The 17,426-nt window shown below is 36.6% G+C and overlaps 1 protein-coding gene across 11 annotated transcripts in view; it reads right to left on the reverse strand.

Moving 5' to 3' along the window:
• Positions 1-2,950: 2,950 nt before the first annotated feature.
• Positions 2,951-17,426, reverse strand: part of CLASP2 (cytoplasmic linker associated protein 2) — a gene marked incomplete at its 5' end in the record, with an annotated part of 149,009 nt that continues 134,533 nt past the window's right edge. For all 11 annotated transcript variants that reach the window (XM_082044292.1, XM_082044289.1, XM_082044294.1 and 8 more), the window contains 9 exons: positions 2,951-3,862; positions 4,731-4,847; positions 5,975-6,181; positions 7,898-8,026; positions 8,839-9,032; positions 13,372-13,600; positions 14,296-14,449; positions 15,155-15,261; positions 16,166-16,309. In XM_082044292.1, the coding sequence (XP_081900418.1) occupies positions 3,776-3,862; positions 4,731-4,847; positions 5,975-6,181; positions 7,898-8,026; positions 8,839-9,032; positions 13,372-13,600; positions 14,296-14,449; positions 15,155-15,261; positions 16,166-16,309 (1,368 nt within the window). In that variant the 3' untranslated portion in view covers positions 2,951-3,775. The remainder of the gene's footprint in view (positions 3,863-4,730; positions 4,848-5,974; positions 6,182-7,897; positions 8,027-8,838; positions 9,033-13,371; positions 13,601-14,295; positions 14,450-15,154; positions 15,262-16,165; positions 16,310-17,426) is intronic.

Consider the following 17,426-nt stretch of genomic DNA (forward strand, 5'->3'; position numbering starts at 1 on the left):
TAAAGGGACAACATAATATTCAGAATTTTAATTCTTCTGCTGAAAGCTAAAACTGTGAGCAGCAGGCCTGCATTCTCAATAGGCTTTTTACAGGGGTATGTTTGTGAAAGTACTCAAACATTCATAGAAACTACTAGGAATATGTAAGTGTTTCAGGACACAAATGTGTGTTGTTTTTGCTCTGGGATTCAGACCACAAATAATAAACACAACTCAATCTGTTCCAACCTTTATCTTCAAAAACAAGCAAACAACCAAACTCAGGAAAATTTACATCATCAGCTCTCCTTTCAATTTACATTTACCATCCCAACTTCCTTGCTATGATTTCAGCTAAACATAATGTGCTACTCAAAATTCTTTAAAGCAAATGACATCCAAGTCAGAGACATCCAAGACATGCATTTCCTATCCTGATTCTGCATGTAGCTTTCTTTCCTTCTTCCTGTTTTTAAGCCCAAACCCAACCTTTAAGAATTACATTTCAGCATTCAAATGCTTGCAATGAGACCTATCTTTACAGAAGATGCAAAAGAACATAAAGAAACCCTTTCTGAAAGAGCAGCAACTTAAAATTGTCCTAATTTTCCCCAGATCTTTATGCTAATCCATTAGAAAAACCACCTCCAGCAGGAACATAAGGCGTGACTAATCATTGCTCAAATTGAACTGATCTAATGTCTATTTATACTGTAGGAATTGAAGGCAAAAAGCGATGCAGTGAAGCTGATAACTGGCTACAGTGGCAAAAATTTCATTGCAAATTCTTACATTCTGATGGCTCCATGTAATATAAATAGATTCTATCCATTATAGCAGCCTCATTTTTGTTGAAAACAGAACTAGTCATCTTATATGTAAAATATTCATTTAAATATATTGCATTGAGATTTTTAATACATGGGATATCCACACTTAGAACATTTAAAGATGGCTTAGAAACAAAACAGAGGGACAAATTTTGTGTAAGTATCTTCTTCCCTCCCTCCTTGGAGCAGAAGTTTTCATATAGGGGATAAAACCATTTGTTTCTTTCTTACCAACTTTGTTTACACATAAAAAAATTACGTTCATCCAGAATATATACTGTATGTTTCAATAACTTATTTTTTCAGTATGAAATAGCATCTTCAAAAAGATGACAAACAGCAGTCATCTTGAAATGATCCTCTGAAAATAAATATTACTGTGTATAAACACAGGAATAACACATGGGACTACTAAGCTTAGGATTTATGCAATTTTTTTTTGGAGTGAACTTACATAGAATCAAAATGTAAACTACAAGACTGTAGACTAAAAATTATTTTTTAAATATTAAAAAAAAGCAAACAATGTATAATGTACAAAAAATTGAAAGAGTAAACAAGAAGCCTGTCTAGATGAAGGAAACTGGGTGTTTCATAAAGATTCTATTCTATTTGAATAAAACATTTTTGTCTAGCATACCTATATTCACAATATGTTCTCAAATGCCAAGTCAGATTTAGTAACAAGAGCATATAAACATACATCACTTGGACACTTTTTTAAACCGATGTTGTATCAATCACAGTTATAGTTTTTTCTTATAGCAGGTAATCAAATAAAACAGAAACCCAGAATGTATACATTGCTAATTTTTTAAGTAATGTTATGTACATTTTATTGCCAGTATATGCACAATGGTAAGCATAGAACTATAAATACACAATGTAATTAAACAGTAGAAAACAACAAGGATGTTACATGTAACAAAGGAAAGAGGAGATACTATTTTCTTGATGTAGCTGCTAAAAAGGGCTAGCGACGAGTTATGACAGTCTTGGTTTTAAGTCTTTACATATATTTCTACAACTTTTCCTCCAAATAAATCTCTGCAACAGCACTGCTTCTTAAACAACCACATCTTAGCTCTTTCTATTGCGTTCACTTCAAACTAGAGTGAAAACAACCTTTCACGTAACTACAAGCATCTGACTTAGTTTTTATTCAGTTTTGATTTTCAGGGTTCCTAGAAAGTAAAGTACATAAGTAGTTTCTTACGATATTTATTTGGCTGCAATGTTGAAGAACAGAGTTCTGAATACAAACTAAGTGATAATTTGGAGGAAAAAAAAAAAGAAAAAAAGAAAAAGATTTTGTGTAGATAGTTCTTCCACTGGGTGCTATATGCAGCAGCTCAGTTAAAAATCAGCCACCCTGAAGAGGTAGAGAGAATTTTAGCCTAGCACAGATCATCATCCTTGGCACCGCTACTTTCTCTCTTATCAGGATACACTTCCTACAACTAGACAACACCACAGTCAAAGGGGAAAAAAAGGGGAAAAACAAAAGTTCCACCATCCCTGGGAAGGGCACTGTTTAATCCCAGTTCTCAGTTCATTAGCTTGCTGCTTATATCCAAGACCAAAAAAAAAAAAAACCAAAAAAAAAGAGAAAAGAAAAAGACAACATTGAGGGACACATTTACTTGATCTTTGCTCTCTTTCCATTATCAAGTTCATAAATACAAAGAACCATTATTCACAATAAACTAACTCTTTTTCAAAAATGGAAAAACAAACCCTGGAAACATTTCCACACCTTAATCCAGATGGGTCTTGAGGATGCTATTCAAGAAAACCATGCAAATAATTTGGTGCAGCTTTCCCAACTCATCCAAAATATATATATTTTTTTTAAATTAAAAGGTGGCAAGATCCATAGCATCTGTGACTACCCCCTCCCCCCCATTTAAGTTCAATGCAGAAAATCTCGGTGCTTTTAGGAAGGTAACGAATAAAGAGTTTTCTGCACTGTTGTCATAAAATCCCATGTGAGTTACAATACAAGACTACTTGTTCCAGCAATTAGGTTGAGAGGAAATATTCTAGTGATAAAGATAAATACATACTGAGCATGCTTGGGCAGAGCACTCCATTCCGAAGCATCCTGCTTGAAGAACGAAAGGTGACAAGGATGGTTCAGGTCCATCAAGTGACCATTAACTCTGCTGCTCACGAGCAGACTGCCACGCTCTCACCAGGCTGGCAATGCTACCCCGAAGGGGCCGTCTTCCACATTAAGAGGTACTGGTTCTACCAGTCCTCCGCTGCGCACACTGAATTCTTATTTATGCAACAAACATACAACCAATGAACAATATCACTTTTACAGAACTGGATCAATCCAGCTTTTTTTTTTTTTTTTTTAATAGGTGTATTTCTCAATCTCCAGAATATCCCAAACAAGCTGCAAATGTGATGAACCACCAACACAGTGAACCAGTCTCACTGCTGTTCAGACTAGTTCAGCCTTGTTTCACATCACTTCTTGTTTCTAGTGAAGGACATGATACTCAAACGAAATAGCAATAAGAAAGTAATGTTATCTGCAGCTGAATAAAAGCAACAGAATTTATATTTTAACTTCTAAAGCTTAAAGCATACCTTTTAATTAGCATTTAAAAAAAATCTTCTTTAATACATTAACACTGGCAAAAGTTAATGGAAAGACACAGAGGATTGCGAACAGGATAACTGGTGGATTAGATTATTTTAAAATTTTATTCTGCTTTGATCAACTGATGTTAATACTGTTTTTCCTTGGATTTGGAGTAATTCTATTGCAACAGTCACATGCAGGCTGAGGGCAGCCATCGGTTAAAGAAAGAAAACCAAACAAACAATCAAAAAAACAAACAACAAAAGAAAGAAAGAAAAAAAGTTCCAAAAGTTGTATGTAAGAATTTTCCTTTCACTGAAGAGGGCCTTGCCCTTGCTTTAGGAGACCTGGTTAACTCTTGTCAGCTTCATTAGCTTTGTCCAGACATATCTGCTGTTGTATCCCCTGATCCGGAGCCTGTTTGTGCACGTTTGATGTAAAGGTTCAATAATTTCATCTGCAAATTTAAGACAGAAGTTCACTTTCTTTAGTATTTGTAAACTGTACAGGTTATAGGAATGGTAAAAAGGAAACATTATATCAGTTTCTTTCCCCCAAAGCGAAATTATATTTACACAGTTGATTCAAAAACATAATGTCAAACGAAAACATCAAATACAGCAAAACTAATCACAAGGAAACTGCTCAAGCTACTTTAAAGATGTAAGTAAGAGAATGATCTAAAGTAGTTAGATTAAGAATATTTTCCCCAAATTACAATGCTGTTCTAAATAAGGCAGGGCTTGTTTGGGTTCCCTGCCGCCCTCCTCCCTCCCCCCCCCCCACATTTTTTTTTCCTTTTCTAAGTTAATGGTCAGGTTTTAAGCCTCTAGTTAAGATCTGTTGATGCTGGTACTTACTGAAGTTTCCAATACTGTCTAGACTCACATTCAACACAATCACTGCCAGAAAGTATTTTTAAGGTGTAACTGTCTTATTCAAAGCTATACAAAATTAATTTTCCTGTTTTATCAAAAAGGACCACAGACTGATTACTATTATTATTATTTCAAATTAGAGCTTGGGTATAGCAATTATCACTACTACCAGTAGCTACATCCATTAAGCAGCATTAAGAAACATAATTTAGTATTTATCTTAATGCTAAAGTTCATACACTTGCAGAAATAAAGATCTGTGCCTTTTCAGTTTTGAACATTTTATGATGACGTGGTATTAATCCTCAGAGAGTTTCAGTAGCCCTGATATTCTCATTCAAGTATATGAAGTTTTATGAAGTTTTATGAAACTTTCTGGCAATTGCAACCAAAATGCAAATATGCAATTATGAACCAATATTTCTTTAAATTGTATATTTTACTTACTTTACTGCCAGTGAGTTGACTAAGATGTGGTTTTAGTTCATCACCAATTACTGCATGAATGGCTACAAGGCAGAAAACACATGCCTTACGAACACTGCTCTCTGAATTATCATAACCCTAGAAAGCAATAAAATTAACGTTAATACCTTATCAGTTAATGATTAAAAGCCTCAGAAAGCTATTTACTTATTTACTATAATAAAAACATTGAAATCCACTGTAAATGAATGCTAGTGTAGCCCAATGAAGCATTCCAACAAAAAACAAACATGCAAACACAGAGCATGCACTTAAAAAGCAGGCGGCCGCTTCATCGTCACTGATAATAATTTTCCAGACTGAAACTAAAACCCACACAATCCTGCTCATATGTTACACTGAAAACAGAGCTGCTGTCATGCAACAGGGGAGTACGTAAGAGAAATTTTTCTAGATTATACAGATATTTACTTAAAGCAGAAAGCCACTCAGTTTAGAGCCTCCTTCATCTGAAAGAAGTATTCTCTTAACAGCTAAAGATCCTTTTGTTAACTCCCATCTGGTTCCTTAATGATTTTTGTTTCTTCTGTCACTTTGCTAGTACCCCATGCCTGGCTGTCTCACACCCTCTTCACTGCCTCTACCCTCCCACAGATGTAGGATTGGATCACATCCACACTGAAGACAGAAATCTGCAGAATGCAGTTGTCAAACTCTGAGAAGCCTTTATCCATTCTATAAAAATTAATGTATCTTGGCTCTTGATAAGGTGGGAAAGAATTTAAAGACTAAGAGAAACCTCCAATATCCTTGTCATTTATTAAACTTTTCCCCCATCAACTGCTTCTTTCCTCTTTCCTCCCCCACACACCAAATGAAAAACCCTACAATTATACACAAATACAACATGGACAACTTCAGACCAAATGACTGCAACTTGGAAAAAGATACAAAGAACAAAAAACTATCTTATAACTAGAAGTATCTACCCAGCTTAACTACAACCAGTACTTTACATCCTATGCAGATTTCCTTTGAGTCTGACCACAACCTGCCAATCAAAGAGTTTGTTCCCACTACCTGAGTTATCTTGTCGAATAGCAGCCATCAGCTATTCGACAAACAAAAGCCTTCATGACAGACAAGTGATACTATTTTTTTTAAAGTCTTTGCAATTCTTATACATACAGGGTGTTTTGTTTTGTTTTTGTTTGTTTGTGTGTCGTCGTCCCCCCCCCAACTACTTTTCTTTCTTTTCTCCTTACCTGTATTAAGCCTGGCACAATCTCTGGTAAAAGCTGAGTAAGGGTTTCTTTAGATACTCTTTCTATGACTTTCGTCTGCATTTTGATTGCAGCCAGATTAATGGGGTAATCTGCAGTTTGGATAATTGGACAAAGAACTTTGATGCACTGATCTGGGCTAATAGAAGTGGCCAGCATCGAAGCAGCTTCTTCAGCAGATCTCACCACCTATTATTGAAAGAATTAGTAAAAGACATGGAAAAATGATTTACAAGAGACTGTTACTATGGTCTGTTTTCTGGCAGTAATGGTTTTGAGCATAAAAATTTCCTACTAATAGCTCTGCAGTACTGTAGAAATATGTTAATGAAAAGCCCTGTGACAATCTGTTTATGAGATTCCAACTGTTGGACATACTTTCCTAAAACAAGAGACTTCTCTCCCAACATTCTGTGGCTAATCTAAGTCCTTGGCAATATACATATCAGTTTTTCAAACCTGCTTGTTTAATCAGATCTGAAACGTCTCCATTCTGCAATACCCTCCAACTACATATTGAAATACCACTACCTTTGTAAATCTGTAATTTCTTGTGTTGTCATTTGTTATTGCTTGTTAGGTCAGTGATCACTGAAAAGACATGTTTGTATATTCATCTCAAAACCATGTTTAATGACATGCCTAGATAGCTGCTTCTAGAAATCAATCTAGCTGATTTTCTTCCCCTCTAAGTTTGAAAGAAAAAATGACAAGAGAATACTTTAAACATGAGGAATATGCAGAACAAGAGTAATTAGGTAGGAAGTAAATAGGTACAGAAGCTCAGGACACAACATGGATGCAACAGAGAAAATTCACATCAGATCTTCATATTAGTGCAGCTGCTGCATCTGCCACCTAACAAACCTCTGTACAAAATGAGCGGTTTGTAATCAATGATGTACAAAAACCTCCGTAACTGTTTCTCTCCATCCTCGTCCCCTTTACTCTCTCACTCATACATACAAAACCAAGAGAGAAAGCGTAGCAACAGCGAAGGAAAGACAGGGGCGAGACACTGTAAGAAATACAGTATATGAAACAAATCAAGAGGGTGCAGGAAAAAGAAAGATCAGTATTAGATGAGTGACAACTGTCAGTGGTGTGGGAGGAACTGCAGTCAAACTTCAAAATCTGAAACTCCACAGTAAGTTCCATATAGAGAAAGTGCCCTTACATGGGGAGGGCAGGGAGAAGCTGTACTCCTTTAATAATAAACCTGGATTCTTTCTACAGCATCACTGACACTGATGTGAAGTGTTTAACACTGGGGTGGTTACTGTATTTGTTTCTTATATCTACATGCGTTATCCTTTATTGTGCTTCACAAGTATTTCTGAGCAAGATTACAGTTACTCTTCTACTTCCGAATCCCCTCACTACTCTCAGCCACAACCAACTCTTCCCTTTGATACGTTCCAGCGTGTTCTCCCCTAACAACGTTCAAAGCCATACTCTGCAGAGCTGGCTAAAAATGCAAAGGGTCGACGATCCCTTGCCACACTCAGTTCCATCTCTCAACCATGAACATTAAATGAAATCAAAAGCTAGTTGTAGCACTCCAGGACTCCTATATCTGACTTAAGATGTTATACACAGAAAAACCTCCTTCCAGTTTCTCCTTGAAGAGTTATAATGACACACTGTTGCTTACCATGTCCTCTTGGACAGCACTCAAGGCACTTCTTATTAGGGCTGATATTAAGCAACTGAGAGCTTATAAAACTACAGTTCTTTTTCTTCTCTTACATAGCCTTCTTAACTAATAACAGCAGAACGCTTGATTATTAAACAAATTACTTCCTCAGTAAGATCTGACTAACTTCTCAAACAGCTTTTGGAGAGCTGTTTCATTTCGTGACAATTTGTCATAAGCTCAGACAAACTGAACAACTGATTACTAACCTCCTTATGAGGATCCTTATGCGCTTCTAATGTCTTCATGATCGTGAGCTCTGCGTAATTCTTAAACCTTGCTGGCTGGTTTCTCAGAATTTCTCTTAGAACTTTCAATGCCAATGCTCTAATTGCATGCTAAAGATTTAATGTTAAAAATAAATGAGTTGTTAAACAGACATACATTTAAACATTAGTTCAACAGCTGGAAGAGTCTTTGATAATGTAAAAATATCAGATTATGCTCTACGCATATATAGAGTATGAACCTAGTGTTAAGAAATAAAGCTAGAAAAAAATCTTCAGTTTCTCACTCTTCTTGATGTCTCTTTTTGCAGATAATTCAGGTGGCATATCATAAACATATTGCTAACCTAACTGAGTTAGATGCTACCCAGAAGTTGCAAACAAGTTTACTCTTCACAAGTGCTGATAAAACCTTTAGCATCACATCATGCAAATACATTTGACTTTTTTTTACAAATTACTGTCTTTTTAAAATCAAAAGCAAGTATTAGTGTCTTTTTGATCTTCACTTATTTCAGAAACATGGCCCTTATAAAGAACAATTACACCCAACTCAGTCTCTTCACAATGAGCATTACTGTATTTTAGAAATATATTTTTAAATGCTTTGCCACACATGATGGTTTGATGTTCTAGATGCTACCACAGGCTAGTAACATATAAGCTTTGTATCCCAGTGAAAAAAATGTTTCATTTAATGTATCATATGAAAAATCAACAAATAAGAATACTTGAGAAGGTAAGTATTACTGATGCCCTTTTTACCATCAGGGCATTCAGACTTCATGACATTAAATTTCCACTGTTTTTTGTTTTTCAAGACTAACTGAAATTTGTGGCCTATAACCCATACAAATTTCAAAGATACTGAATGTAAGCCATGTGCTTTGTCAACATTCTTAACTGGATTAATCTGAATTTACCTCTTTATCTCCAAGTGTTTCAAGCAGCAAAAGTAGTATTGTTTTGAAGTGCTCATCCCAAACACCAAAGGACTCTTCTTGAGTTAATTTCATGAGCTCATACAGGGCAGCTTTTCTTTCCTCAACTCTCTCATTATGGTTTGATAACTCTTTCAGTAACTCTGCAACCAGATCAGAATGGTCCATGGGGGGCTCTGTCAAAAAGTAATACAGAAGCACAGTTCTCATATTATTGTAAATCAATATTAGTGCCTGCTGTACAACTGGTGTATTTTCTAGGATGGCTTTCTAGCATGCTTTTATTTTTTCTCCAGATTTCTCTGCAAAAAATGCAATTTGGTTACTACATGTGCAGTGCAGCCAACATTGCTGAACAAGCTCACAATCACCAAAAAAAACCTACAATGACATTGCAAAAAAACCCTGAAAGCCTGTTTACTGCAAGAGTTTGTACGCTTGCAATACTCAAAGTGCTAAGTACAATGCATCCTTTAAAACCTGATCTCTACACAAAGTGCTGCCTTTCCCATATGACCCTTCCATCCAACACAAGAAATTCGTCTTTTCTCTGTTAGTTATTACAGAATTGCTTAGACTTCTGTAAGCCGTGGTTTCACAGCAATAGCTAGGCTTTTAACATGAACAGGGAAAATAAATGCACCATAGCCGAAACAGAAGCAAACCAAGGCCATGAGTCCCACAGAGATTCGTGACAGCAGCCACTATGAGATGGTTCTGGATTTTAATTTTGATTAGAGAGGATTCCATGATGATGGAAAAATGCATTAGTAACATGATCCATATGTGTAAAAACTGCACTAAAGATGGCAGGATCTGCAAAGAGTCAAGAAACTTGAAAATGGTCTTAATGAAAATCAAAGGTCATGTTGCTGCCTTTATTCCATCATCAAGATCCAGTTGGCCTTTGAGAAAGAAGAGCATACAGCTTCCATCTTTTCAATGAGACTTCCGGATAAGACAGAACCACGCTTTCTTATTTTTTTTGGAAAAAGGTTTAAAGTATTGGCATAAATGCAAAAGTTCCTGCACTGCATCTTTCCTAAAATTATTCCATTTATTAACACATGAAATACATTCTCCATAACAAATTTATTAGGTCAGATACTTAGAAACCATAGCCACTGAATATCTTATATTGCTGTATTCAGTATTATAAATGCTGTACAAAGCACCTGCATAAAGAAACAAAAGCTGGATACCACATATCACGCATCTTAAAATCACACATCAGTTACCTTAAAAATAATGGGCTTTGTATCCAATATTCCTATTTGCATTCAGTTTTTCATGAATAATTAGGAGCATAACACCTGAAAGCAGAATTTTTCTTCTGCAAGCACTTCTGCTGCCTCTATATTAATGCATACTTTGCAGACTCTCTAAATGCATTGTTAATGTTTGGCTAAAGGACAGACTGAAATTACATTAGGCGAGTTATTAATTAGTACGGATGAACAGAATGGACAAACATTTTTATAGAAGCAAGATCATGACCCCTTATTACTAGAACTATTACACTTGTTCTACAAACTGTGAGGATTACAGCTGTAGTAAATCTTATTTTGGGGAATGCATATTGACATGTAATACCCGTATCTGTTTGATTCAAGTTATTTTCACTGTGGAAGTATCACAATGAAAGAACTGGCAACCTGAACATATGGAAGGAAGGGGTAAAGAGAGAAGGTAGCAGCCATGTCCATGCAAGAATAATGGGAGGAAAGAAGCTCCATTAGTGAAGGAAATAGCTGGAATTCCTGAAAAACATGAAGACAACCACGCGGGATGTGCCTTCACAGCCTGTGTTTTCCATTCCTCTGTATGACTTAGCACCCAGTGTTTAATTTCCAAACATTCTTCAGATAAGAAGGGAGAAGTGTAAAAGAAGTCATATTCTAAGTCTACTCTCAAACGTTCTTTTTCAGAAGGAAAACAAAACACAAATGAGAAGGAGCAGATGCAACTTGTTCATCTGAATGAATTACAATATGCATTAGAGATACACATATTTGATGAAGAACAGCTCTTTTCAAACCTATCAAATAATATCTTCTGACAGGATAAACAGTGCAATGGTTAAAAGGGAACATGTAGGTATGTCCTGAATTTTGTAAAGGTTTTCTTATTGTTACCCACAGCACCTTAATTCAGAAGCTATGCACACACAGTGGACAAAAAAGCCAACGTGGTGGGTGCAAAACTTGGTGAATCACTTGCATGTGACTGGACTGTAATGGCTTTCTCTTAACCTAGGAGGATAACAAGTGATGTCCCTGCTCAGGTCTGTGCAGAGCTTGGTTCCGTTTGATGCTTCTGTTAATGACATCAAATTAATATGGAGACCACTTATAAAATCTGCAGATGACATCAATTTAAAAGCAGTTGGAAACATTCTGGAGAACAGGATGAAAACTGAAAATTGTGATAAATCAGAGGAATAATCTGAAAGAAAAAAGATGGTAAGTATAAGGCAAGATAAAGAAGCAGAAATCTTAAGCCCGTTTACAAAGTGGCAGGCAAAAGGAGATTGTTTGGAAAACACAATCCATGGAATTAAATAAATAAGCTTCTTCGATGAGGAACACTGTTTTTCACCCAGAGACTGTGGACTGCTTTTAAGGAGTCTGGAAGTGACTTAGCCAGTTTCCCTGTGTTTTGGATAAAAAACATGTCCCTTGGGGAAAACAAAAGCCAAGGGTGCTAGTGGCTGGAAGATTCAGGCTGTTACTCTGCAACCCTTTTTACTGTAAGAGAGGCAAAACGTTCAAATTGCCATGTGGGATACACACACTGGGGCATTTCCTCCATGGGAAATTTTCAACTGTCAGATGAACCATCTGCAGAATTCACATTCACACGTCAGTGCTGTTGACAGGACTACATGAGCAGCTACAGTTTTCCCATCCAGCCCTGTATTTCTGCATCTTTCTCCATGTAACACATCAGAGGACAGCTGGGAGTCCGGTAAAAACAGGACTGTGTCATTAACAAGCAGCAATTCTGCAGTTTTTCTGAAAATGAAAATCTAATGTCCAACAAGCGCTTCAGGTTTATGGGAAAAGCATGCAGCTCCTAACTGAGGGATTATGGGAGTGCATCTTTTTTCACACAGATCTTTTCAAAGTTATCTCAGATGAAATTTGAGAAGTAACACACAAATGACAGAATGCACGTGGTATAACTAAAAATGAATGATCAACACAGGAATGAATGCACATACTTTGCTGAGATCCATTAAAGAGCAAACCGAAGTAAAGCATACTCTTCTAGCCAGGATAAACTAATATTGGATGAGAAAGCTTCACTTCAACCAGTTATGAGTTTTTACAAAACCAGAACATGCTGGTGCAGCACCGATTGCATTTGGTTTAATGCAATATCCAGAAATACATTGTCAGAAGTTATAAAGAGGCTTATTCCATGTAACAACAGGATTCCTGTAATACAGAATTGTGATCATAAACTGGCTCTGTACGTGGATGACAAAGGGATTTAATTATTGATATTCACATGACATGATTTGTAAAAATCTGCTTTCCCCTCAATCTATTTCAGAAGATAATAGTTGGCCATATACCTCTTCACTAAACAAAAGAACAGAGAGAAATGTGCCTTACTTGGATTTGTTTTTAATTTAATGTCAACTTAAAGCCAAATTACATAAAATAGCTGACTAAAACACCATGTCAGAAAATAGCTTTGTTTTTCAACAGTTTCTGTAATACATCTTTGCTGGATGACAGAAGCAAAACAGTCAGAAGGGAGAAAATTCATTTGTCCCTCACTTTTAAGAAATGTGTTTACTTAAAAACTAATTTTAATCCATAACTTAGTATGAAATATCAACAGTAATGCATACCAGATTACAAAAACCACCTACTACTTTTAAAAATTACCATAGTTGTGATACTTTGGAACCTTCCCAACACTTAGATATAAAAAATTACTCAAAGATACACAGAGAAATCTTAAAAAGAAGGTCTAGGAGCCTATGAAACAACAGCTCAAGTTCCTAGATTTATGTGGGTTAAATGAACCACTTTCCTGCCTTTTTTTTTTAAAGAATGTTTAGTCAATAGAAAATGCCAATGTCATGTTTCAAATACAAATATATTACTAACAAAATACTTAATCTTTCACCTAATTCCCAAACAGGTTTGATCCAGTTTTACTTCCCTGCTGTAAATATTTTTTTTCTCTTTAACTTTCAATCATAAAGCAACCTGAGAAGTAAATTTATATTTGCAATACTGCTGCAGGATGTGCTACCGGAAGTATACAACATAGCTCGGTATTTATCTCATTTTTAACCTTAACCTCTACAAATGCCAAGTGATCCAACAACATCACTCAAAAGGATTAATAACAAAGAAACAAATTCAAAATACAATATTTGTAAAAACCTCTCAAGTGGCACTGGTGAAACATATATTGCTAATAATAAATTCAGAAACTGAAAAATGGAAAATTTCACTATTTTTCTCCTAGTGCAGAATGTAATCTGAAGCTTACCATCAGGAAATTGCTCTGCATCATCATCAAACATGGCTTCTTTCAAAGCAGATTTGTTAAACGAACTGATACCATCGGAATAATTGTACGGGTTATAATCTCGGGAACGTGGTGAAGAGTGGGGGGGCATCGTGTTGAGTAACGATGTTTTGTTATCAAGAGCTGTTCGGCCTGAATCATTCACGCCACTTCCCGCTCGTAGGTCTGCTATTCCAGAAGCACTGCAAATCTGCAGAAATGTCATAAAAGCATATGAAATATACACTTACACTTTTCAATTCACTACACTACTAATTCATCTACGTAGCAGGAACTTAAAAATTTCAAACTAGCCTTCAAATAAGACGTCTTAGAAACAACTTCCTAAACTTCGCTCTCCTTCAAAAAAAAAAAGTGTATGTAGTCCAAAAAACTTCATGAACTAGAAACAGCTGTCAGTATTTTATCTCAGAATGCTAAGTAATTTATCTCATGATGCTAAGTAATTAAAAACATTTAAGCATATGCATATTTGGCAAGCTCAACAAATCTGAAAGCCAAAGTTCCAGTCAAACAGAAGTTTCAAACACTGCATGTAGCACTGAAAAAAGCAGAGGTTTTGTACAGAATAAAATAAAACCTTTGCAAAACATAGATTGAGGTTCAGACCTCTCAAAAACTGAACTCCAGTTGTTTTGCAAGATAACCTGTTTTTAATTTGCTAAAATTTTAAACAAACAGCTAGTGTTATTTAGAGTTAGCATTTACATTTCCAAAATGTGGTTCAAGACTATGAACATGTTTTTCTGAAGTAATTTGCAAGAAATGTTCCATTTCAGAAGTTGTAACATATAAACGTACTGCAAAAGATGCTTTATTATCTGAAGTAAATCAGTCATTGGCTTGATTTGCTGATACCAAGATGCATTGAGTTTAAATACTCACCGAATCACCATCATCTTTTTTGGAATCTCGTTTTACAGGTTCATTCATATCTTCCTGACTACGAAAACTGAAATTCTGAATGGCTTCAGTGACTCCACGAAGAGAGCTGTAAATATCTTCAGAATTCATATTCTCAGTGTCATAGTCAAATGCACTGTGGGCCACAGAGAAGGACATAGGAATGAAGAAAGCTGGTTCACCACATAACAAAATTGTATTATGGTACATCTTAGTACGTGTACTGTCACTGACAGAGAAAGAACTGAGAGTAGCTAGCTAAGGGAAGGGCTACATGATGTAGCAGCATCTGCCTGAAGAAAAAAAACATCTTCTTTTGCTCTGATTTACTTTTATGAATATGAAAGAAATTGGATTTTTACACCATTCTCTCTTTCTGAAAAAAGTTCCAAAGTAAAGAGGACTGATAAACTCAACAGTTTTCACAGTAAGTTGAATGCTAAAAGCAAAATTACAGTGTCCACTTCACTGGCAACATCAATACCACAAAATCAAAGATCAGAACATTTATAACTACTACTTTTTTTAGTCTCCCCAATATTAAGTCTGATGTGATGACCTTGCTGACCTATTCTAACATTTGCTAGAGATTAACACTTCCACTCCTCCTCCTACTAATCCATTTGCACTCCCAGGTGCAAGGCCCTTCCCACCTCAGGCCAGCCCTGGCATTTGTGAGACCCTTCAGGGAGACAAAGCAGTTCACTGCACTGCCATTCTGTGGAGGGAGCGGGACTGTTTTTCAGCATCTGTCACTTCACATATTCACTGTTGGGGTTACAACCTTGGATAACATGTAATGAAGCCTCAGATGCAGAATTGTAGCAACACCAGCCATTACCTTGGTGACAAAGTGTTCTGCGATGTATTGGTTGGGGAAGCGAGAGGACTTGACCAACTTGCTGGGGAACGTGGAGTAGGTCTTGTTAAAGGACTTCCCATTGATCCCTGAAAGAGGAGAGGTGAGAATTGATCACAGAATCATAGAACAGTTTGGGGTGGAAGGGACCTTCAAAGGTCATCTTAGTCCAACCCCCCTGCAATGAGCAGGGACATCTTCAACTAGATGAGGTTGCTCAGAGCCCTGTCCAGCCTGGCCTTGAACATCTCCAGGGATGGGGCATCTACCACCTCTCTGGGAAACCTGGGACAGTGTTTTACCACCCTCATCGTAAAAAATTTCTTCCTCATGTCTAGCCTGAATTTCCCCTCTTTTAGTTTAAAACCATTACCCCTTGTCCTATCATAACATGCCTTGCTAAAAAGTTTGTCCCCATCTTTCTTATAGGACCCTTTAAGTACTGAAAGGCCACAATAAGGTGTCCCCAGAGCCTTCTCTTCTCCAGGCTGAACAACCCTAACTATCTCAGCCTGTCCTCACAGCAGAGCTGTTCCAGGCCTCTGAACATCCTCTGGACCCCCTCTAACAGGTCTGTAGTACGACTTCAGCTTCCTTTTTCACTTAGTATTGTATTTATTTTCTAGTGCCCACAAACATTTAAAGAGCTTCTATTTAATTTCTTGGATTGACTAACCAATTATAGTAACTTCAATCAGGTATAACTTTGAAATTAGTGAAGTATATTAATGAAGTGAAGATAAAGTACTCTTAGAAAGCACATTCAAACTTATTAAGCCACTTGGAAGCAACAGACTTAGGAAGTATCATTCTCCGGAAGAAAAGGCATTCCATCAAGATCAGTATCTGCTAGTAAGACTGACTTCTACATAGTATTTGGGTTGCCTCCCCTCCTCCCCCAACTTTCCTGCTCTCACAAACAGCTCTATTGAAATGGACTTATGTTCAAAACACCAGTAACTTCAGAGAGAATAATAAGAGAGGTGTAGATACCTGACCACTGTTGCCTGTATTCCGGAGATGATTATGGAGAAGCTTTGTGGCTCCATCCTGAAATGTTTTTGGTAAAGCGCCCAACAGCATTGTAAACTCTGGAGTGTTGAGTTCAAAAAGGGAAATCAGCACTGACTGTGCAGCCTAGAAGAAGAAAATACAAATTGCAGACATTTGAGTTTCTAAAGTAATTTTAACAGGAAGAGATGCAATAATGAATGGTAATCACAAAACCTGATTTAAGCCTTGATCAAGATTGAATAAAGATATTAACAGATGTGAACAAAACTAATCAGTATTTGTTGGTAAGCTGGAAGTTCAGATATTGATAAAACCAGGCACAGAACGAACTTACACTTTGCACAAACGTTTTAACAAGCAGTCTTTCAGAAACACACTCCTCAACCCCTCTCAGCCCCAGAATCCTGCTTACTAAAAAATTACTGAAGGAATTTGCAAAATGGGTTTGGCAAGTTGAACAGATTTAAAGAGCAGAATGGAATACACCAGGCATGAGCAAGCCTGTAATTCCTCCTCCCAACTTCTGGAAGTGGTAGTTACAGATGATTCATGATCAACACAGTAGCTTGAAAAGAACAGTTATCACTTCAGAAATTTGAAAAGAAAAAAACAAAAACAATCAACGCCCCCCCTCCCCCCAACAGATACTCTCATTTGGAATGAGACAGTCTTGATTTTGAGTTGTGACCACAGCACTTGATACTCCTTATAACTTACCCTGCAGCCAAACTAGTAAGTTAACCTTCCCCCACTTCCCACTCTGCTTCCTTTATCTTTTTCAAATATAGGCAAACATCATGAGGAATAATTTTAGCTGACAAAAGACAAAAGGGTTAAGTATTGGAGTTTGGATATCACCCCCCACACCCTCAATTTTAATAGTTCATCTTTAATGTCATCTTCATCCTACAGCGTGTTTTACTATATATAGGTTTTTTTATCTGAATCAAAACCCAGAGCTCTTTACTAACAAAGCAACACAACAAATTACACAATGGTTGGGTTCCCTCTAGTAAAGGAAAGCTGACTGCACGACTTAGTAACGTTTGTACAGTTTGATGAATATTCACTGGATAATCTAACAAACCTGTCAGCATAGCAACTAAACTATGACATGCAATTAAGGTCTGGAGTAGAGATTACATTCTCCAGAATCATTTAATAGTTTATTTCTAGCACAGAACTTTCTGATTGTAAGATTAACCAATTATGCCTAGTTTATACAGTTCACCATCAAGGT

Source organism: Streptopelia decaocto (assembly GCF_964273445.1).
Source record: "Streptopelia decaocto genome assembly, chromosome: 2".
Lineage (NCBI taxonomy): Eukaryota > Metazoa > Chordata > Aves > Columbiformes > Columbidae > Streptopelia > Streptopelia decaocto.